This window comes from Corapipo altera, unplaced genomic scaffold (assembly GCF_003945725.1).
Source record: "Corapipo altera isolate COAL_440 unplaced genomic scaffold, ASM394572v1 56, whole genome shotgun sequence".
Taxonomy (NCBI): domain Eukaryota; kingdom Metazoa; phylum Chordata; class Aves; order Passeriformes; family Pipridae; genus Corapipo; species Corapipo altera.
Genome location: NW_020884896.1, coordinates 857009 through 881718, shown reverse-complemented (window position 1 = coordinate 881718; position 24710 = coordinate 857009). Strand labels below are relative to the sequence as shown.

Below are 24710 nucleotides of genomic sequence, written 5' to 3'. Positions count from 1 at the left end.
TCAAAAGAAGAGCTTTAAAAAAGTTCCAAGGGACCCAGGACTTTAAATTCTGCTTTCAAAAGAAAAGGTAGACATCCATCAGTTTAAAACCCACTGTCTCTAGAGAATTTGAGTCACTGTTGAAAATCATATGTCATAAAAATATTCATCAGTTTATCACACCTTAAATTCCTGACGCACTGTTCTCAACTGCAAGCACATTCCCTTTCTTTCATAATATTTTGCTGATTAACTCTCACCCACTAACAAGCAAAACTTACTTTGCTGACAGTATGTATAACTGGTTTTTGCTCTTTGCAAATAGGCAAGGAAAAAAGTATTTTGAACTGCATGAACTGTTTCTACGTTTTCAAAAACATGGAACAAGACAGGGCATAGTTAAATGCCCCAAATAAGTCACAACATCTTCATCAGGCTTTTCACATTTTGCCTCAGTACAACATGTAAGAGAACCTAAAGATCTTTGCTCATATAAATACCAGGGTTACTACTGCCTTCTAGAGGAAATACACTAGCAAGCCTTAACTATTTAAAGCTAGGCAATAAAATCTCTTCTTAATGTTAAGAATCCTTTTGTTAATTCTGGTGGTCTGACACACCTCTTGCTCACCCACTTACTTTTAGTTGCAGTACTTTTTTCCCCACAGTATTAGCTGAATGCAGCATTTCCTTCTTATTTTTCCAAGCTCTGCAGTGCTATAATATGATGTTCATCAGACATCTGAAGGGAAGACAAAGCTGTCCTGCCACCTTATAAATAATATGATTGCATGAAATAGAAGACAAAGTGGAAAATTATCTTCAGTATAGTTAAGCCAGGGATTCTTGGTAGAGGTCCTATCTCTTCAATCCAGGGTACATTACCAACAAGAATTTATGCAACTTTCGAGTCACTTACTGCTTTTTAAGGAGAAAGTGACAGCAAGAGAAACAGGACAATAAAAGGGCAGGTTGTGGGGTTGGAAGCACAGAAAAAAAATTTCTTAGTTTGTATAAACAGTGAAAGCTTCAGAAGCTAGCTGATCAATGAACAAGCAAACTTCTAACTAAAAGCCTCCTACCAGAGTTTTGATCCATTCTCCATTCCTTTATCCCAAAACCTTAGCTGCACAATCCAAAGGGGAATGAAGTTCTGGCCAAATGCCTGAAGATTTTCCTTGCACAGATAATGCAGTGCAGTAATTTAGGAATTCTCTGTGACATTAACAGTTACATTAGCAGTAAAATCAGTAATATAAGTCTAAAGGCAGACAAATCTCAATGTCACATAGTCTTCTATGTCAGAGACCTTTTCCATTTAGAAATAATTTTCATTTTTGAGAGATACAAATACCTGAAAAATGTTACTCTGTTAACATCTGCAGTGAGAACAAGTAGTTTAGGCTAAATTTAAAACAGGGATAAAGGTCTTTTTAAAAGGTGCAAAACTCGTTTTGATGGACAATATTTTACTTTCACAACAGTGAATATGACAGCAATTCATCATAGGAGGGACATGAATGGAAACAGAAAGCACAAAATGAGCTGTGGAAGCAATAACAATACTTAACAAAAGCATAGATAAATTCTGTAATGAATCATGTGAAGATTTTTTTTTCCTGTACTCAAAAGAAATATATTGGGATGATAACATAGAACTGAATCATGCTTTGATTCTCTTCTCAGAAGTTGTTTCCTTTCCCTTACTCAGGCTTGTCAGATCTAGGAGATCTCCGTATCTGACACTGCAAACGAGAAAGATCTGGCTTGACACTCTGGAATCCTAAAAGCCAGAGTTCCACAATTCTAGGCAAGGATGAGATGTGTCTGAGAGGAAATATCTTTCTTTTGAAGGTAAAAAAACCACAGTGAATATCCTGGGCCACATCTCTAAAATGTATGGTAACCTATCTCTACTTAGTTTTCGAAATGTGTAATGCTATCTTTCATCACTGAACAGGCAGCATATTAATAAAAGGAAAGTCTACCTTTTACTTGGGCAAACATTATGCAGTCTGATGGAAAATAGTTTAGTACGAGTCATAGGCATGAACATGAGCAATGTCCTTTAAACAGAGTTTACTGACTCAAAGACTGTCTCTTGGGCAGTTTTAAAGTTTTAAGTAAATTTTCATACCCATATGACATTCAAATGTTTGGTGTTTTTTGGTCATACCTAGGAATGGCAGTAATATACATCCACAAATCTATTCTCCTCAGCTTTTAAGTTTCATTCTAGAGAGTATTAAGAGATGGATGAAGTGCAAAATCACCTGTTTTAACGTCTGCTATTGTTTTTTTCTATACTGACAGCCTCAAGAGTGCTTCAACCCATCACTGCTTGGGTCTCACAAAGGTCACTGAGAAGTTGCAAAATTGGCAGGAAATGGATATTATCCCTGAGAGTCAGAATCAAAGTACATTAATTTTATTGAGTTCCATTAATGTTTCTGTAAAAGCAGTGCTTTCTCATTGCCAATTCAGTGAAAGCAAAGGAATTGCACATGACCTGAACTGATTCTGAAGATTTTTCCAGATTACTCTTGGATACCTGGGCCTAAAATATCCATCACGGCACTAAAGGGATGAGTTACTGTCTCTTTTCCAAAATTGCTCCTAAAAATGTACTATTTGACTCAGTCTTAAATTCAATCACTGTACATCCTTTTCCACTTCTGAGATCTTCCCCATTCTGATTCCTGGTCCTTCACAGTCCCTTCAGATTTTTTCATGAAAATCTGCAGTAAAAAGCTCCATTCACAAAGACATAATTTCATCTCTCACATAACTGTCAAACACTGTTGTGCTAAAAAAAAAAAAAAAGAATAGTACCCTGCTTGGGACAGAATATATCCATCCAAAGAGTAACTCCTTCAGTTATTTTCCTTCTACCAAGTACCTCCCCTTCACTAGCCATGGAGTTCCACCTTTTGTATCAGATCTTACCTAACTACTGTGTACCAAGTAGCATCTCATTGCATAAGGGTTCATGCAGTGGTATATGTTATGACTAAAGGCATTGCCTTTCATGTCTGTACCTGGCAGCATCAGCGAGCTTCCCAAGCTCTGAAATATTCTATTCATTCTCTCACCCACTTTTAAATAAAAATAGCCAGGAAAAATTCTATTTTTCCTCTACCCTTTTTGTGGGTTATTTGGTGAAAAACTCATCAAGACATTTGTTAACTCCAGGCTGGAGTCTGAATCAGGACCTTGCATAACAGTGGTCCCATTTTACATAAGATAATCCTATTCACAACAGCAATACTAAACAAACACTACCGGCAATAATTTATTGTTGACTAAGAAAAAAGGAGTAAGAAAGAAACAAAAGATTAACATAAATATATAACTGAGGTCGCTGTAATTTGTGCTCTAGTCCTTCATATTTTTAAGAACACTGCCATCTACTGAGGGTCTGAGAGGCTTTCTCTCCTACAGAGCTCAAGTCCTAGAGCCAACTCTGCTTTCTTGATGACAGTCTCATCTAATTAACTGTTCTACTTGATTTTCAGAAATTAATTACTGTAATTAACAAAATTTCACTAGCTGATGGCTTGGTTCCACTAAACAAAGTTGGGATGTGCCAGCAGTAACTTGCCCTCCCACCTTCCATAGCTCTGGATGAACAATCTGGTTTTATTTCAATGTATGTAGTTTAACTGTATCCAAGTATTTTAGACCAAATAGCAGACACAATATAGCAAATATGGCTGTGCAGAGCGGTTGTGTGCATGGAAGGTTTGACAAAGCAAAGCAAATTCTAAGTTGCATTGGAAGTTTATGGACCAGTAAGTCTGAGGAGCCAGACTGTTCTGGTTTCTAGGTCCAATAGCAATACTTTAAACAATTTTCACGGGATTTCTACACTGTGCCTTTATAATAAGTATTCTGGGACCAAAATCCATGTACTGCATCAGACAGGTATACAAACACTTAGTCAAACTGATAGCCAAGAGCCTTTGTTGTTCTTAATCCGTTGACTCGGTGAAATTTGTGCTGTTCCTCCTGACAGTGTTTTAGGTAAATGTTAGTACTGCCACATTTGCAAAGAGTAAGCAATTCCTGGAAATAAAACTACAGAAAAGTAGAAGACACTGTTTAGATGGCACTTTGATATGTTCAGACTCACCTGAGCATGTCCTTCTTTGTACAGCTTTGGCAGCAACCTCACCATGACACAGACAGCACCTGGATGTACAATGGTGCAGTCTCTCATTTCCAAGCTGCAGTAAAAAGACACATCATCATAATGATCATTAACAGTAGCAAAGAGGGTCCAACAATGTTCCAGCAGAGTACAGCGTTAAATCCTCCTAGGCTCAGCATTTGAAACTAAGCAAACAATACAGACGACCTGGATGAGCTGGAAGCCTCCTTAGAGTAAAAACAACAGGACATTGCCTGCTCATGAGCTCAAACCTCAGGGACCTGCACGTTCCTGTGCATGTGCAGCTGCCTCTTTACATGAACTATGCCTTTGAAGGTACTTGCAGCACAAAAAAAAGACACAACCATAGGAATCACTGATGTATCAGTCCAGAACCAGTGTTATCCTCTCTATTTTCTAGCAGTTTGTCACTTTGGTTATACAGTAACTTCAGTACTTCAAAACATAACAGAAACAAGCAAAGACAAGGTAGTCTTGGTGAAATCAGTATGCCAGCCTCCCCTTTCAACACCAGAATCTGTCTAAACTAGTAAATCAAAGTCGAATATCTGTGCCACACCACAGAGAAGATCTCCTTATGCCATGATGCAGGCTAGACGTTAGATGTATCTCAAAGATGAAGCCACAGCATAGCAGTAGCTCCAGTGCAGGCACTGCAGGCTCATCCTGTTCAGAGTATCATCGGCATTTCTGGGTGCACCTCTGAACTGGAGTTGTGATGTGCACTGTCAGAAACATCCTTCCCAAATAGAACTCACAAGAAAAGCAAAGGCAGCATCTAACTGCCGAATTTAGACTGACAAAATAATAATGTACAATATGCTTTATGGACTGTATAAAACAAAGGGTATAAGTAAAAGAGTGAGCATTTAAAAAAACCAAAGTTTTACAAGGGATCTAAAGGAAGGTAAAAAGGCTGCAATTAAACATGTTTATTAGCCACTTCCAAAAAAAGGCTTATCTGATATATCAGAGCAACTAGTAATGTGTAGCACACTGCCACACAGTGACAAATAATTCTTACTGCACCCTCAAGAAAGATATTTTCAAATAAATTGCTCATTTGCAATATTTGCTGTGCAATGAATCAAAATCAGATCTAGTATAACGCGTTGCTGCAGTAGTGGTTCCAGTGTGGATACACACATTTGTACTTGACATGAATGTGGGTGAGCTTTTAAATGTCAAACAATAAAAAAGTATGCTCTGAAAATATGTTCTTCTCCCATCTGTCCCCAAAAACCCTAATCATTTTTAAAGAGAAAAATCCAGGCTCACTAAAATCAATAGGGTTGAGATTATGGTTGGAAAGCTTCCTATTTGGAAACAACCTTGGGGTGCTGGTCAACATCCTGCTGAACATGGGCCAGCAGTGTGCCCAGGTGGCCAAGAGGGTCAATGACATCCTGGCCTGTATCAAAAACAGCACGGCCAACAGGACCAGGGGCAGTGATCGTCCCCCTGTACATGGTACTGGTGAGGCCAAACATCGAGTGCTGTGTGCAGTTCTGGGCCTCTCACTACAAGAAAGACATTGAGGTGCTGAAGTGTGTCCAGAATAGGCAGCAAAGCTGGTGAATGGTCTCTAAGAATATTATATAAGCCTTATTTCCAGCCTTCTGTGTGGTTTTCCTTGGAGCTCCTCATTTTATGGCCTGTCTTAGTACAAAAGCTGTCTTGCCATATCAGTTTGCTCCTGCAAATATCCCATCTCTCACACTCCTGCCCCAGGGCTATCCAGTCAGCCCCATGATTCCACTCCATCTATGTCACCAGTATCATGGTATGAATCGCAAATCTGCTCTGCACTGGCTGCTACTTAAAAATAAGATAAATAAGAGGGTTTGGGGACAAAATGAGACGTCACAAAGAACCTGAAGAGCCATTAGCACAGTGAGTCTCTAGTAACAGCAGCTGCAGCAGCCATTCTGCTCAGGTGGGCACAAAGAAGGGCTTCTCTCCCAAAGAGAGATCAGCCTCAGTTAACACAGCTTGCAGCAAGCTATGTCAGATCACCAGGAGCAAAAGGAAAACCAGAAACCTATCTGCCACAGAAGGTGTTTCAAACATTACTGCAGGAGCAGGAACACAGAGGGCTGTTTCTGAGATGGGAATGACAGGGTCAATTCCCCCGTGGCCCAGCAGCTTGCAGCATCACTGACCACAGGACAGTGTAAGGGACTAGAATATTATCCAGCACTAAAATACTAACTTTGGGATGTTAAATATAGGTTTTGGGATGGGACATCACAGACCACCTACACTGACTGCACTCAAGTTCCTCCTTTCAAGCTGCATAGTTGCAGCCTGAAGCCTTCTTCAGGGGGAACTGTGAGTTTAGAGTACAGCTGAGAGGAAGCTGCTTCAGGGGAACTACACGCTTGCAGAAACTATGGGAACTTGATTTCTTATTTTTATTTTCATAAAATTTACTACTGGAAAAGTATCCAGGCTATGTGGCCTGATGATTGACAGCTTTCCAGTACATGTTCCTCTTCTGTGTTTGCATACATTTGTCATGGTCAGTCTCCAGGCACCTCTAGCTAATTTGGCTCCCTCTTGTGCCTTCATATCCCAGAACCAAAGCCAAAAGGTCCTGAAACAGACACTGCGAATGGAATGGATCCCAATTTACAGGATTAATTTCTTCATGAATGCTATTGAGTTATTTCACAGTCTTGCAGCTCAGCAGGCAAAACAGCACAAGGACATAGGAAGCCTTGCTTTACATTTCAGATCTAATGACTTGACAAAGACAATTAGAAGACAGAGCCATACCTTTCCCAGCATTGCCACTGATCTACTCTTTCTCCCATATCCTCTCTTATATACACATTTAAGCAACACAACTACCACCATCTGTATACTCTCTACACATTAACCCATGTTCTCTCAAATTGGGCTACAGAGATCTACTTTGAAAAGAGCATACATTCCTCCAGAACTACCAACTCCTCTCCCCAGCACTGAGTATCTAACCAGAAGCTTACAGTGTAATTAAGAGTGGCAATAGGGAGCAAACATCTCCCTGACTACTTCAAAATCCGCTGCACAAGGAACAAAGAAAGCTACTGTACATTTTTCTTGTTGCTTCAAACAAGTGTAAATATAACCAGAAATGCTTACTCAGCCTCACTCAGTACTTGGGGAACCAAAGCTCTGCTGACTTCAGTGAGTGCTGCTACAAGTGGCAGAGCTAATGTCTTGGTCTTTAAACCTGGAAGATGACTGTGAAATAACCTACAATAAGGGCTGAAGGAATCTTACACTTATCAGCTTAATCTTTTTAAGCATAACTCCAACCAGAAACGTGTTTGATAAAAGGACTGAGAGATTCGAGATAAAGCTACAACCGAATGAAGAGACAGAACTCACAAGTTACGAAATCCAAGTTATTCAGAACTGATTCACAGCTGACAGCTGTGCTGATTTCTGCTATAGTCTTTCCTTCCTACCAAGGATATGTATTTTGATATAAACCTTCATTCAATGAGGGAGGTAGCATTACTATTCCTTTTCCAATCTTCTTCAGACTCAAGTAGAGACTAAGCACAAGTTGCAAGTCCCAGCAATTCTGTCCTTAGAGTCCATTCCTGCTCCCATATTGCAGGTGTCAGATCCTTCAGCACAAACTCTGCAACTATTGGGTTTTGTGTCCCACTGCTCCACTAAATCCTTATGCCCTAATTTTTACCATCAGCTACCTTTCCAAAAGTACCTTTCTGCTGCCTGGAAGCCTGAGAGTTGGGATTGTGACACTGATTTGTTTGTTCTTAGGTTATATCACACCTTACCTCAGTTTACTACCACATAAAATGCACATACCAGTCTTACTGCTATATTTCCTGCAGCAAATAAAAACTTACTTCTCCTCAGGGTTTCCCCATGGCCTACAGGCAGAGGCAGGTAATTTGTTGCCTGATCTTTTGAAAGCAACAGGATGTTCTTCTTGAGCTTGGGGTCCCTCCTGATCAACTCTTGATGTTTCTCCCATCTCTGGCTTTCTCTCCTTGAAGTAGCTCTCCTGATGGAGGGTTCCTTTTATCATGAGATCAAGAAAATTCAGTATCCATATGCAGTTCTTTAGCCACATTGGGAAAGGTTCTGAAGAACAGAAAGCTGCATCCAAAAATTCTGCAAACGTCCTCTTCTTCTCAAGGCTTGGAGGAATTTGCCATCCCCCTTGCCATTCCCCTTGTGTCCAGAAGCATCCAAGTGATCCAAGATCCTCTGCCATCTTTTCAAAGAGACCACTCCTCTGGAAGAAATTGCTGTTGACAGGGTCTAGGTGCAGGGCAGCTGTTACCACCTGAAGTGTGTAGAAAACAAGCTCCAATATGCAATTCTGTCCAAATGCTGTCCACAGCCCAGACGGAGGGTCCTGCAGTGCACCTTCCATATCTGAGAGGAGGGACAGGAGCGCATTGAATCCACTGCAGGTTCTGAAAGCTGAATGGCTCTTGAGACTCTCCAGTATCCTCAAGAGTGACTACAAACATTGAGAAGAAAGAAGCACTTAAATCAAGGAACAAAGAATCTTTAGAATATTTTAAAATTCCAAGTTTGTACCAGAATTCTTTCACTGAAATTTCATTCTTTGAAATACAAAAAAACGTTGGTCAAAATAAAGGTCATCATTGCACAACTTTTCTCTTCCTCCCTTCCCCCATATACCCAATGAGTCATACAACCAAGACTTGAATGCACCCTGAGGAGCAACCTGTGGAGTCAGCCTGACCGGTAAGGAATAGTGCTCAGAGGAACGAGCAAAGAAATCAAATTTTCCACATTACATATCCTAGTCAGTTTGGCCAGAGGTAGTTTCATATCTTTGGCTATTCTTTTATCAGTCTTCTCAGACTCTCTCAAGAAACCTGTCTTTGCCTTAAATAAATGAAAGTAGAGATTCAATTGCAAATACCCTCATATAGAAACCAACAAGAAGGTGCAGCTCTCTTTAAGCGAGTCTTCCTGCAGCCCTGAACATGCATGAGAAGCCACACAACTTTTGCTCATATGACTGGGGAGGCCCTTTCCAAAAAAGCAGTGACTCATGATGGCACAAAGAATACTGCAAGGAGCAAGCTCTCCTCATTAAGAAAGGCAATAATAATATCTTTCTCAACTGAGGTATTTTTAAAGTTTGCATTCCATTTTGGAGGAAAAAAAAAAGCCATAAAAATGAATGCCACTTGACAATATTGCACATGCATAAAAAAACAGCTTATGCCACCTGTCAATTTTGAATGTTATGGGCTCACCATTTTAAAACAAATCTAGACAAGTTATTAAGAGCTGTGGAAGCAAAATTAGTGAGAAAAAAGAGCATGCAAGGAAACAGACTAATATATTTGAATGTAATCTATCCCAAGTTTTTGGAATGTTGCACAATTCGTTTTGTAAATACAAATGTTCCTACAGGCACCAGGGTCTTTTCAAATTTGAATTCATAGTTTTTCACATTGGAAAGGGTTAACTTTACTCTTTCCCAAGAGATATCCGATGAAAGAGCTTCACTTCACAGCCTTCTGAACAGGAACAGTTTCTAAAAGAAATATATTTGCCTGTAACAGGACCTAGGACTGTGGGAAAGGGCTGCCAGAACTGAAGGGGGAGGGGGAACTCCATTACTGTCATTCAATTTTGTATGATAATGTATCAAACCAGGCAGAGACTTTTGAACAGGGAGTAAATTTAATAACTTAGAGTTGAAGTTATCAGGATGGCTTTAACACATTTCAGAGAAGGTCAGCAGTAAACACATTTCCTCCAGCTCTAACTCAGTTAGAATTTAATCACCTATGAGTTAGTATTCCTCTGTCTTGAATCTATAAAACTGATGTCTGCTGGAAACCCCCTAACTCAGTTACTGTTAACAGAATTTATTTCACACATTCCATTATTTGTTATTCTTCATAATTGTCCACGTGCCACGCTGGAATACGGTAGTGCTAATTGCATTTGGGCTCAGGCTTTAACAGCTAAATATACATTAGCAAATCAATCTGAATTTGTGTGTAACACAATCACAGTCCCAATGGATAAAGATAATAAATTCATTTGCTTACATTATGCTTTAATACAGTTATCATTTGTCAAAATTAGACACTGAAGCTGCATTTATTTTCATATTAGTTTGGACACCATACTCAACTTTTCCACAGATATTGTTAAAGTTTACTGTTTCAAATCAAAGCTATAACCTTTTTCCTTATTTTTTTTTTAAAGTAACATTGTTCTCTCATCACAGAAAAAATCGTTATATTGTGCTGAAAGATGAATTCCATTCACACTTGGCAGAGAAGGTAGAATGAAATTTTAAAATCAGTGCTTTTAACACTGCTGCTTTTCAATTTGATGCCTATGACCTAAAACAAAATAAAGCACAGTGATTCCTTCCCCCGTTTCATTGCTTACAGATCAGACCCTCTGTAAACATAATGGAGGCTATGAATAGTTCTAATTTCTTTCTCCAAACATTCATAAAACTCCTCCTTTCCATTGCCTCATCTCTTTTCCCACAACATTGGTATATGTAAGAGATGACAAAATTAAGGACAGCAAACTTTCAACCTTGGAAACTTATCAGAATCGAGCTGTTCATATCATGCCTACCCTGTCCCTTCCAATCTTACTCCTTTACATCTCACATCTTCTCTCCACATCTCCACTTTCATTCACATTTGTTTCTCCTTTCTCTGTCACATTACATAGAATTTCTTGAACAATTGTGCCTTTGGCATTTCCATTTCTCCCTTCTGCACTCCTATTTAAGTCTTCAAAATACTTCATAATCTGATACTGAGTGAAGGTGTTGACCATACATGCATTCCTAAAAATCAAAGTGCCTGATTTACCACAGTCAAGATCTGGCCCATGGCTCTTTTTTATTCTGCGTTTACCACCTTGATAAAAAGACTGTGGTGACATGAAAAACAATTTACCACAAAGCCAAGAAGTTTCCAAGAAAACAATGCCCAAGTGAGAGCCACATTAATTACCTTCAGCAGATCTAGTTTCAGCGACAGTTCCCCTTGAGTAGAAGAACAGAGGGCCCCAATAATAATGCTCATATATTCTTCATAATTGATAACTGATAGCTGCTCCAAGATACTGAGAGTAGCATTCCTGTAGCACTCGTCATCCAAAAATATCTTGATATATGGCACCATTCCATAGTCCTTCAGAACAACTAGGGAAAAATATGGTATCATTTGTTACATAAACTATCCTTTGCTTGTAGTTTTCACAGGCAGATTTTCAGTGTTGGTGTGACGTGCCACATTTCTACAAATACAGCAGGACAGGTAAGAGGAGTAGCCAGTTAAGCTAAAGATGACACAACTGAGTGTCACAAGAACAACTAGGGATAAAATGACTGGATGACCATGGTTTCCAATTGTCAGAGATGACAGCTTCCCAATACAATAACGAGTGAAAAGAAAAAAGACACCTTATTAGTTTTCAGCTTAATCATCTCTTTAACTTAGGAAGGGAACTTTGTAATGGTTTCTGACAATATATTTACCCTGTGTAAGATGTTGCAAACTTGATGATTCTTGGATTCCAGAATGAATTGAGTGGATTCCTGTATTCAGTAGAGTTAATTTTTGTATTACTATTGTCCAGAAGATTCCCTACACACAGACCTCTTAGGTATGCCAACACTAACGTAGGAGTGTCACTCGGCGTGCATATGATCCAATCAATATTTCAAGTAATAGATACAATGGAAGAAAATCTGGATGAACAAACAATACACAAGAGTCACATACACACTCTTGTTTTCCACAAGCTAAGTTTGTGTATTCTATTTAACCACTGCAGGAGGATCCAGATTGATGAAGGAAAAAAGCTGACTACTGGGATAAAGTTCAGTATCCAGGACAAGAACAATACCTTTGTCATATTTCTTCCTGTTATCCCTACTCTTCTAGTTTCTGTTCTCTGCTTTCGACTGAAGCACAAAAGTAAGAAAATTTATTGGTACTCCTTCAGAGCATGACCACTTACCACTAAATATCATAATGGTAATGCAGTCAGCTGTATTTTCTTACCTGTGTTCCTCACAGACCTCGCTGTAAGGGCAGCCACCATCTTCAGCATCACAGCATTTAATTCCTTCTCAGTGCCTTCTTCCAGACCAGGCAGATCAGTTCCAGCTGTCAGTATATTAAAAGTCGTAATACAATATATAAGACATTGATAACTGTAGCTAAAACACATTAAAACAGTTCTCCAGCAAATTCTAGGCTAAATTTCTGGAAACAAAGAGAGGGGAGTAGTGATAATGTCTTCTCACCTGTCCCTCTTCCCTGTGTTTAAATTTACAAATTACATAGCCATTCCATCATTCATTCTGTAACATTTACATCACCAAGCTATCTAAAGCGGTGAAATGTAATGCAAGACAGAAGAAGGCCCCTATGCACCAGCTCATAACCAGAAGGTACGTTTTCAAGAACTTTGGTATTAATTCTGGCAATCCTTATGTACCTTATAAACTCTTGTATCTAGTTCTCTGATATCAAGAATGAGAATCTAAGTGTCCTTGCAGGTGATGGATGTCTGCACTCCAAAACTTCTGTTGATATTCATAACCCTCCTGTTGCTTGGAATAAATGTGTATAAATAATTCAATTATTCTTGCTGCATCAGAAGTTATACCTAGTACTTTGGGTCCCTCCTCCTTTACTAAATTACTTTTGCACTGAAGTTTAAAGGCATTTCCCAATTAATATAGTAGAGAAAATACTATAATAAATTTTTCTTTCTTTAAAATAGCAGTTATAAACTTTTAAATACGTGAGTCTGTCTCCTAAGTCAGCTGTACTCCACAGTTACCACACTAGGACTATTACCTTCCTGTTTCCATCCTAGGATATAACTCTATCACAAGGGGTGGTAGTAATTGTGGGTAACATCTGGCCAAAATTCAATAAACTTCCCATCACTAGTACTGAGGATTAAAATGTTATTTTCAGAGGAACTCAGCTTTGTGGAACACTCTTTCTTGCTATGGTCTCAAGATGGCATCCTAGAGAATCCCAGATTAAGACCTGCTTAAAAATGTGGCTGAAGGGCCCTGTCCAGAATAATTCATCATGCACTAGTGAAGAATAACCCAGAACTGTTTAGACTAGTGAACAGAACAAACAGCAAAGATTTCAGAGAGGACCCAGCTTAATATGTCAAAAATTTAGGCCAGTTGGCTTACAGACATCATCTAGCTACTCAGTGTATAAAATACATAAATTTACTGTAGAAAGAGATTATTCATTCCTATTGATCTACCTTAGTAATACAAGACATTGTGAGTGGCATTATACTGTACCTGACTTCCTCAGGATCTTGGCTTGCTTCCTCAAAAGTGCCAGCAGTAGGCCTAAGAGCCCAGAGTCACGGAATATATCGTTGAATAACAGGTCCTTCTGGGTCATGCTGAGAAGACACTGGAGAGCTGTTAAGGTGCAGAATGGCACTATGTTTTCCTTTATCAAATACTGAACCTTCTTCAAAATTTCATGAGGGACATAGGACAGGTCTAGGACTATGGACTCCACCAGTCTGAAGAACTGGACTTGGACTGGGTGTGGTTTGAAATGGATTATGTCAGTAAATTGGCTGATAGGTTGCAGTGTCCATTCCAGAAGAAAGAAGTTCACTCTGTCCCAAGCCCATATGGTACCAATTGCTGCCAAGATTCTTCCACACAGGTGCTGATCATTACTTTTCTGGAAAATGGACTGCAACACCTGAAAAGCCTGGAGGTTTTTCACTGTCATTCCTGTGGGATAAAACCAGGTGAGATCATTTTTACAGGAGTGCTAGTTAAGTATGCAGTCACCATAACTGTAATATTAACTCATGCCTGAAAGTGGAAATAAGAATAAAAGACACGAGGGATGTTACTGGGAGGTGTATTCTTGACCTTGGATCAGACCCTACAGATGACATGGTCATTTCAGTTTGATGTTAGGGAGCATTTAGACTCCTGCAGCATTAAACACATAAATCAGGTGCCATCTCATACTCCTTCCTCCATATCCAGACACAAAATGAATGGAGCTTCATCTTTCTATGACCCACCTCCATAGCCACGTGTGTATAAATACATACATACATATATATTTATATACTGTACCAGAAGACCGTGTCCATTCAAAATCAAAGTGTGGTAGTTGCGGGTGTACAATATTGCCAGAAACTTTCAGTTCAGTTTTTCCACAAGTTGTAAGGCAAGTCAGCATGTCGACAATCTCATCCAAATAAGGGTCTCCTTCATTTTGCTCCAACCCGTCACATCTAGGAACAAAATTTGGGACAGTCATATGTTGATACCTTTATAATACAAACATTTTGGATATATCATTGGGTACTGAGCACATAGGAGCTACATACAGTAACTCCACACCATGGCAGAGTTCTGAAGCAGAACAAAACTTACAGACTGAAAGAAACTGAAGTGACACTGTAAGAGTCTTCCAAAGAAAAGGAACATAAGTGTTGGAATTTAGTCCAGTTATGTGTCCTTTAAAAAAAGTAATTCTCCACAAAAAAACGTCTGGCTTGGGAAGTAAAAATTTAAATTTAATGAGGGTTCAAAAAATTAAAACAGACACTTCATATTAAGAGGTGGGTATATGGTTGGCAAGATAAGGAACTTGCTAACTGAGATAAATAACAGAAAAATCTCAGGCCTGAGGAAGAAAAAGATGTTTTGCCTGAGCTTTGTGAATCAGACATAAAGATGGCATGTCTCTCCTATGTAAGGAAAAAGTTTGAACTGTAACCCCAGATTTGCCATAGTTCATAGACTGAAGTGAGAGTGTCAAAGGACAGAGACCTGTCATCCTCTTCTGTACTGCTTAGAGAGGTCAGTTCTTAAGGAAAACTGCAGCATTTGGGCATGGGCTAGTGGCAGAGCAGCACACTGATACCAGAAGCTAGAAAAATCTTAGCAGAAAACAAAACAAAATGTTCTGGTTTCATCTAAACAAGAAAAAAGAAAAAGAGAGCAAATGTTCTCTTTAAAAGAATGCTATTAGCAAGATTCTTTTTACCTTAAAAAAATCCTAAACATCAGAGAATAGGAAACCTGGTCACACAAAACACTCTGGAAAGAAGCTCTCCATCTACCCCTTTATGCTGGGAACGGAGACTAATCTGAAGCCCTGAGCACCTGAATGCTATTTCTGTCTCCCCAGCCTAGTTACATCAGTTAAAAAGGATGGAGGGGATTCATAGCCCTTACTGAAAAAGATCCTGTGTTTCTCCCCTTATGTGGTTAGAATTTAACCAGAAATATGCATTTCAACACTGCTTATTTATAAGAGAAAGCTAGACAATCTCTGATTGTCTGTAAAGAAGTTAATAATTTTGTGCCATTCAAAAATCTTGAGAAATCATACTCACAGATACCTTTGAGTTCATGATTCAAATTATAATCCTCTAGATCCAAATTCAAAACCACCCTCCCCACCCCAGTCTTTGTTCAGGGACCAGAATTCTCACAAGCATAGAAGCAGTACAAGAGTAGGCAAAGCCAGAATGGAAACAAAAAGATCTGGAAATACTCTCTTCAAATGATATTAACAAAAAGCAGAACAAAGCCCCTCAGTGTCTCTGGGGAAGTGGTATAATGTACTGTTTTGACATAGCAAACTCAGAGCCTGCTTAGACAACACAAGCTGACAAGGAGAGCAACAGATTCTGCTTTGTACTTTTGATTAGGATAACTAGCAAGGATTTTTCCTGATATGTTAATCCTCATCTTGGTTCTGAAGAACGTAAACTTTTCAGATCTAACTTTGGGTGGGCTTTGCTTGCTTGTTTTCTGCACAGCAAGGAGACAGTGTTTCCCTCCCTAGCTGACTGCATTTCTGGATCAAAAGTTCACCTTAACTGAGACAAATGTCTCTGACCTGCATCCCCTGTAATATTAATTGTTGAAGAACCTTTGTCTTGTGTTCAGAAAGTCCCTATCCCACTGCAGACTAACTTCTCCTATACTGTTCTCCTTCTGTTATGGTTTCAGTAGAAAAAGTGATGTACTGCTTCCCTTCCTAAAACAGCAATGACAGACTCAGTGTCAAGGTCGCTATTACTGGCTTTGCATCCACACAGGATTACTTTTTCGATTCATATTTTCAAAGAGACCCCCATGCATTCTGAAAATGAAGTTTTACCATCCTGTAGAAGCCTACTAAAAACCTCTGCTTACCTGAGTAAAATTTTTAGCAGGAGTTGGTAGCCATCATTACTTTCAAATTCTGTTAATAAAGCTGATGATACAGGATAAGAATCTTTCACAAAGCACAAGACAATACTAGCAGCTTCACACACATCAGAAGCTGGTAGAGTATCAGCTAGTTTAAAGAGATTCTGAACAGCTATTTTAATGCAGTCCACAGCTGTGGAAAAAAAAAAAATACAGCAGGTATTTCAAAACTGTCAGTCAAACAAGTTCAAAGTTACTAACAAAAGTAAAACAAGTTTGAAAAGTTATTTCTCAGTAAAATAGTAGTCAGTTAAATCTTTTTCTAGACAGAAAAGACAAGAAGAGATATGAATATCACACTCATTTCAGAAGCTACATGAAGAACATTGATGGCTTTACAGTATGCATGCACTTCTTTGCTTAACCCACAGAAGCTGATTTAGTCTCAGGAGCACAGAACTTCCATCCCACCCACTCACCAAAATTCATATACAGTGATTCCAGCTGTCTGAGTACAAGGTAAGCAGAGACTAACAAATTTAACTCTCTTTTACTAAGTCAACCACACATTCTGTGCAGAGTTCACAGATTAATTCTTTACTCAATGAGGCATATGTAATGGGGTACACACATTTTGCTCTGAGCAGCAATGCCTAGTTTTCTTGTCTAATCTGACAGCCAGTCCTTCCAGGACAGCTTCAAAATGTCTAAACAGGTCTTTCAATGTCACTCAGGAAGCCAAATTTTTAGTTTAAAAAATAAAAATACCTATATGCAGTTATTCCATGACAAGGAATACTGACAGTAAGGTTTGCATTATAGAACTATTTTTTTCCCTTCTAAGAAATTGAGACTTGTGGCCTTTGCATTTCTCAATAACAATAAACAAACAAACAACAACAAAAAATTCCATAGATTAATAAAGTCTAGGAAGAAATGAGGATGTAATGCATCCAATTATGATATTGTCCCAAAAGACACTATTTCTCTGGTAGTGCCTCCAGCCCTGTATTTAGTGTTCATGAGTCTTAGGCTCACAGACTGAGTCACATAACTTAAGGAAAAGCATATTACATCTTGCTCTTGCCTACATCAGTGTGATCAAGTGGGATTGTCTCTTGCCCATAATTCTATTTTTTGTGTAAAAAACCCTTCACTTTCCAGATGGCTATCAGTGCTAATAAAACTCCTGTCTACAAAGTCAAGAGCCCATTCTTTGCAGCTGACCAATTATCAGATGATGTGGAGATAAAAATCCGTCCTGGGGAGAATCCTTTTGAGAATTCATTCTCAGTGGAACTATGAGAAAAGGAGTAGTCAAATTACTAAACCAAACCTTGTAGGTACATGATGCTGTTTTTGGTCTGAGCCTTTGAAATTGTTCTCAGAACACGGCCTGTAGGTACTTTCCATGACTGGCTGCAATGGTCCCAGAGAGAAGCAGTTGCTATAATTAATGATTGAAGTTTATCAGCTGCCAGAAGTTCCTCTACACCTTGTTCCTCTTTGTACATGTTAAGCATTATCTGAAAAGCAAACAAACATCAGCTACAATAAAATATCTGCAAATATCCAGGAGATGAAGAAAAACCCATTGGCAGAGGGGATTATAAGTTTGATAATAATGTCAGGAGAAAGTAGCAGCAGTGAAATGAACAAATAAAACTACCACTAGGATATTCTTAATGCATTTTTTCCCACAAAGTCACATTGTTTTGTTTAATAAAAAAATAAGAGATACAGTGGCATCATCTCAGATTGTTTTATACTGTTCCTGATACTTGTTCAACAGTTTTCAGTACAAAAGCACTTCTTTTTGTGGCAGTTTGAATCAATCACCAGCTAAGAGCCTAAGTGTATCTGAGTGCCCAGGACAAATGAACTCCCAGAGGCACATCTCACCTCAACAAGCATTTCCTGAGTTTGGGCGTCATCCTCACTTGTCTCTCCATCATCACTGGTTTTCTTCAGAGGAAAAGTGAAGAAAAGGTACAGGCACTGCATCAGAGCAGCAGGAAGTCCAGATACAATGATGTTCCACAAAGTTCTCTAAATAAGCAAAATAAAGATCAGTCCCTCCAGAAGCTGACCACAGTTTTCTTGTGTTTCTACACACTGAGAGTAATCATGGCAGATGAAAGAGCTACTTGAGCATTTTATCCTTATGAGTACTCCAGGGCACCCAAGACTGGCTATCATATAGCATGGCTGTACAAATCCATCTGGCAGAAGTAAATACACTAACCATGTGTTGCCATAGATGTTCCCAGGACTTCCCACTACAGGCTTGACAGAGATTCTATGTCCTGCATATAGAGACCTACAGTCAATAAAGCACACAGCCTGCAAACTAACTAGCAGCTGAACAGGCAGCAAGGCCAGGGACAGACAGTGCCCCCTTTACCATTAGTTTCCAGGACACCCTGCAGCTACAGAGGCCTGGTATGTTAAAAGCATGAATTCTTCATTCCCTCCTTGACTCAGCACGACAGCAATTTAGCTATAATGCCTTTGCTTTTTTTAACTGCACACACACTTCTAATTACAGGATTCATAAATGCAAGAGACAGTTTCTTCATAGTGTTTCTCAACACTTAGTTTATTCCCATTTTCACCATGGCTGTGTACAGCTTCAAGAGAAGTCCCTGTGTGTGTGCTTGGCACACAGTAATCAGAGTAAAAACCAGAAGCAAATTAAACAGAAGAATGAGGTTTGTGATATGAAGTTTTGTGAGTGTGTGTGCTACAAAAAATAGCAGTGTCTTAAATCTGTGAAAAACACAAAGCTCATCAGAAACTTCATGCTGTAACTAACTATATATAATTTTATGGAGGTCCTTTTGACACAGAACATGTCCCCTAGAATCTGACAGTAAGATTTTATTTTTGTGTGTTTGAATAAGACTCAACTAAATGTCGTGGATAAACACATCACTGATGCCCATCAGCAGGCTGTACTGCTGATGGCAGTCTGCATTCAAGATGGCTGTAAAAGTAGAATTTGTGAAATGCTTCAAAGCAAGAGTCTATCAGGATGGAAAATTCAACCACCGTATTACCAGGGATACAGGTCCCTACTAGTCACCTTTTTGATTTGTAAATTGGAGTGATAAAGAAAGGCTGAAGAGCAGTAGTACATAAGGGGGGGGGAGGGAGAAAAAAAAAAGCAGAGGAACACTAGAAAAATAGCTGTCTGATCATCAAAACAAAAAGGGTGTCTGAAAGCACACAGTGCTTACTTCTCTCTTTCAGAAAAGCCTGGCCTACAGACCTGGTGGTGCGTCCTCTGACTGTATACCCTGGGCATGCTGAAGCTCCAAGTACTGGGGATAATGCAAACACTGAGACTTAGGTGTCCCACTGTTGGGGTGGCTACACAGTTCCTCTGAAATAAAAAGAAAAAAGCCCTCTGTAGTAATTTCTCTTACCAAGTCAGTCTGTGAGAGCAGATACACTGATTTCAGGAGCAAATGGCCATCTTCTGCTTCCACTTTCTGTTGCAGGAATTGCTCCAAAGCCAGACGAGCTTCTTCTGTTACCACAAAAACATAAATCAAAGATGAAAATGCTGTATTGATGTAGATTCTTAACAGATCTGACAAATTTAACAAAATTACAGTAGCAGGAGTACACTGAATGAACAGAAAGACATAAAATGATTTTGATCCAGCATCAGGCTCAGGTCAGTTCACGTAAATTATGTCTCAAACTGAGAAATTTCACTGGGAATACCAGCTCAGCTCATGAAGCCTGTCAGCTGACAGTGCGAAGAATGTACAACAGCCACCAGGAAAGCCATGTGTGGCTGGCAGTATTTTTCTCAATAAGAAAGCTCCTCAGAATAGTGTGTAACCTACTCTTTAGGTCTTATATGCATTATACATTATACATTTCCAGCTACAAAAGTTCCAAACACAAGATCGGTAAGGCCAGGTCTTCAGTGCAATCACCTAAAACGAGTGCCAGCTCACACCTACTGAAATATCTGGCTCGATACACAGCATTTTCCTACTCCCTCTTTATTTCCAGCACAGAGGACAGCTGAAAGACAGCACATTTCCAGAATAAGTGGATCCAGTGGATATGGTATGGGATCCTTACCCGCAGGTTTGTCATTGAGGGTCCTCTTAATTTCTTTAGTCAGAAGCTTGGAAACCTCACTGGCTAACAGTTGAATGTTGGGGAATACAACAACTCCAGCAGACTGTTCCCAGGCCTGAAATCCAAGCATAACTGTTAAGTCTTTCTGACATATCATGTCTTTGGTAGACTGACAAATACTAATATATATAAAGAAAGAACGATAAAGCTAACAAGCCCCTGCAAAATTCCCTTTCCATCCAGTATAGTCCATTAAGCAGCCTTTTCCAGACAGGAAGGAGTATAACACTACAGATACAGAAGTCAACCCTTTGAATCACATAACACACCTACTAGAGAGTTTTTACAGTATTTTCTACATTGAGTACAATCAAAACAATGTAAATATTTGTCATACTCTCTGTCACTAATCCTTTGTATCAAAAATTATGCTAGTCCCTTTCAAAATACAACATAAACACCCTGAAGAAAAACAAATTTATAGACAAATTTATAAACATTTTATAAATAAATTTATTATTTACTTGTTCAAGAACGGACAAGCAATTAAATGCAAAGCTTACTAGATAACAGCAAGACTTGTTAATTCTCAAAGTTTTGCAAACAGATCCCCTCTTAAATGTAACCCTGCCTTTGGGGAAAAAAAAATCAAGAGCAATAAAAAAAAAAATTCCAGCAGACTAATACTATCACATCAAATTGGCCTCCAACAAGCAGGTACCATTACTTTTATACAGAGCATCTAATGCTATATACATTAACGTATTAGCAATAGTTCAGCATTCACCTCTAAAAACCAGCCTGAGACACCTCTGTCCCCAGCAACCTTGAAAATTTCTTTACAAAAGTCTCCTTCTAGAAGCTCTGAAAAATCATACTCTAAGGTCAGATTATAAAAGGAAGGTAAGAAAAATAATGACATTTTCCTAAAATAGTTTGGAGCAAATATAATATTGTCTGCCAAGAAATAAATGCAACTCTTTGTAAAAGAAGATCTTCTACAAATATTTCCTTCCCTACCACGCTTTCAACTCCTTGTTATTTCATCATGGATGGCAGCTTGTGGACAAGCTATTTTTTTCCCCATGTAGTGCCAGTTGTCTGTCAGTAATCAGGCAGGCACTTACTTTTTATTTCATTTTACTGCAGCCAACACAGTAAAACGCACCTAACTGTTCTTCCTGTGCTACAAGAGTGAAATGCAATTGCACAGCGTGCCTATCAATAATTTTCAATCAATGAATCAATCATATTAAAAACAAACTAGTTTTTCAGATTTTGACCATAAATTATTTGCAGAGATACTCAGTTGTGAGTAAGATCCATCAGTTCCTCCACTTTTGATGCAGAAGGGGGGGAAGATATATGAAGAACAGAAGCAAGCTGGGCAAACACAATGACAAGAAACCTACAGCCACTTCAGGATATACAATGCTTGTCATTAAGTTACACCCTTTCTCAGAAAAAAAGCAGTGATAAATCCCTGCCCCTCTTCCTCAAAGAGGAACATCCACAGCCCTTCAGAAAGGCCTTGTTATACCTACTCTTCTGCTAACAGAAAAAGCAGGATAAATTTTAGGATTTGAGACCGTACACAGCAGGGAGCAGTAATCAAATGTTCATAGCAATGCTACCAGTCCTTCTCCCTACAAAGCAGGCCACTAATGTTCTGATTTAATTCTATTGGTGATCGTTCCATGGGTCAGACATCAATCTTTAGAACACACTGCCCTTTAAGAACAGACCTAATTATTTCCATATTCATGTTCGAGCCTATAGAAGATCTGTATCTGGAAGCATATTAACCTGACTCCATTCCAGGATGTCTGCCTTCAGGCAAAACTCGAATAATATGGTATCACCGTAATATGATTTTCTTTCTTCCTCTTAAGTCTGTTTCTACATGTTTAAGATTCTGTCACAAGTTCCCCGTGTCTGCTTTTACCATCTGTCCTTCCTACTCCATAGTTCATGGAGAGATGTTAGTTCAAAAGCCAGCTATGCGATAGAACGTTCTGATACTTTCTGAGGCACAGAGAAGGAAGACACAGAAGGCACATAAAAATGACTCCCTAGGCCTGAATCACAAGCAGATGGCTAACATTTTCCTCCTACACCTTTTCTTTCTATGTCAAGGAGTATCAATGAGTAATGAGCCCCCATATCCGAGGTGTCTCCTGGCTAGTGCCCCCTCTCTCCAGCCAACTGAGTAAGAGCTAAAGATCTCTTAAATCAATGATGTAAGGCTAAAATGCTCTAGTCACACTTCTAAACTTAAATGCCTGCAAAGCCCTGCAAAGCTCCACTAGTATATCTAAGAAAAGTGGGGGGAAGAATCTCTCTCTCGGGGCATAAAATCAAGTGTTAAGCTAATGAAAAATTCATATCTCCATTCTGAATATATTCTGTAGCCAAAATTTCCTTTAAGAATTTTAAATCCCCTATTTGCAAGCCTTACTGCAGTTCAGGAAATCAGTTTCTATAACCCTAAAGCGTGTGAAGTTCAGCCCTCCAGAAAGGAGACACACAATGGGTATGCATATGCACAACACTGCGAGCCCCTCAGCAATACTCACCTTGCCTCCTGAGAACAATTGTCCTTTGACACACTGGTACTAAATTTTATTTCTCATGTGTCATGATAAATAAGCGATTTCCTTCTTTGCTGTCCAATTTTTAATTCCTAAGACTTCTAGATTTTATAACTTTTATCACCTTTGTTCAGAAACAACTCTCTCAGTCCTTTGAAAACTACCACCACGTGAAAGGCATCCTTGTTATTCATACCTAATGATCAGCAAATGTAAATATGTTTATATAATCTTATTACACCAAGACTTGCTTACTTCATGTTCATTATGTGGTATTCAAAGACTAAAGCTGCAACACAACTCAGAAACTTGGAGATCTTGGAATTTCAATTTCATTTTAAGTTTGAGGAAGGAAAAGCTCAGCAGAAGAATTCCACAAAAAGCCTTTTGCTTACAAGACGGGGAGGGAGCAGTTTGGAGAGACTATCTTCCACAGCAAAGCCTGTCTTCATTGGGATGAATTAATACCCTCAAAAGATAAAGAATGTGTGGTTTCCATGGACCTTCAAGAAGAAGGAAGACAGGAGGTCTGAAAACAGTCCAGAAAAAAAAAATAAAATAGATGACTGCTGCTCCAAGCACAAAGGTTGTTAGTGTGCTGCCTCAAAAAAACCAGTGAAATTTTCAGCATGCCATTTTAAAAGCAGACCTATGGAAAGGGAAGGTGCTCCTCTACAGAAAACTGTCAGATTATCAGTCCTGATCTGACTTTGAAGAGCATTCTTTGAAGGCTGAGAAAGGAACACTGCCTCTTTGCAAAGACAGAAATTTTGTGACCTGATAAAGCAGTGGTGAGCTCCCAAGACAGCAAAGCCTGCCCCAGCACATGTAGTGTTATATGCAGAGAGAGAGAATAATTTCCAGTGACAGGCTCATATGCAGAACAGCTCTTCTGTTCAAATATAGCCTTTGGTTCAGAAGGGGCACTCTTCTATGCAAACAAATCCAGAAGTTGAGAGGAAGTGGTGAAAAGTGAAATTTGTTCAATAATCATAACGTATGTGTAGGATCATTTAGATTTATTAAGAAGGCCACTGCTGAGACTCCAGGCTATACACTCATTTTTTTCTTCACCTCCACACTGGTTACTTTTTAGAAAATCAGCTCAGCTAGGTAGGGAACAGATGTATCTGAGTTTGGTCACTCAAGAACACTGAAAAATCACACATACAGACAATTGAAATATGTCATCACTAAAATATAGTTTCACCAAAAAGATGTTTTTATTTTTTTTCTGAAAGACATAGTGAGAGAGTGTAAAAATGCAGATTTAATACTCATAAATACCCAATGTAACTCAATAGAAAAACAATTCTTCTGTACTACTACATCACCACAGTATATTTAAATATAGGCCAAGCTTTCTGCTTTATTCAGTATATGCTCTGCCATTCTATCACTGTATGGTCCACTCAAACAGTGTCCCGTATATTTCACAGACTCTAGCAAAGAAAACTAACCCATAAGGCTCCCGTTCACTACAGAGCTCTTCTAATTTCTCCTTTTAACATGGCCATCTCAGAAACTGTTGGCTGATGGAAGGTCTAGGGAATGGGGTAGGGCAGCCTGCTAAGTAAAATGTTCTGGTTCTCAGCTGTGTCCCTCACCCATGGTATGATCTCCTTCTCCTCGTTCCACGTCCCTAACA

The 24710-nt window shown here is 39.1% G+C and overlaps 1 protein-coding gene across 2 annotated transcripts in view; it reads right to left on the bottom strand.

Moving 5' to 3' along the window:
- Nucleotides 1-24710, bottom strand: part of WDFY4 (WDFY family member 4) — a 127870-nt gene that overhangs the window by 97454 nt on the left and 5706 nt on the right. For both annotated transcript variants that reach the window (XM_027648205.1, XM_027648206.1), the window contains exons 3-13: nucleotides 20472-20586; nucleotides 19799-19902; nucleotides 18273-18419; nucleotides 17707-17896; nucleotides 16374-16563; nucleotides 14295-14455; nucleotides 13485-13937; nucleotides 12208-12312; nucleotides 11152-11342; nucleotides 8017-8639; nucleotides 4112-4205 (exon numbers count right to left, since the gene is read on the bottom strand). In XM_027648205.1, coding sequence (XP_027504006.1) covers nucleotides 4112-4205; nucleotides 8017-8639; nucleotides 11152-11342; nucleotides 12208-12312; nucleotides 13485-13937; nucleotides 14295-14455; nucleotides 16374-16563; nucleotides 17707-17896; nucleotides 18273-18419; nucleotides 19799-19902; nucleotides 20472-20586 — 2373 coding nt within the window. The remainder of the gene's footprint in view (nucleotides 1-4111; nucleotides 4206-8016; nucleotides 8640-11151; nucleotides 11343-12207; nucleotides 12313-13484; nucleotides 13938-14294; nucleotides 14456-16373; nucleotides 16564-17706; nucleotides 17897-18272; nucleotides 18420-19798; nucleotides 19903-20471; nucleotides 20587-24710) is intronic.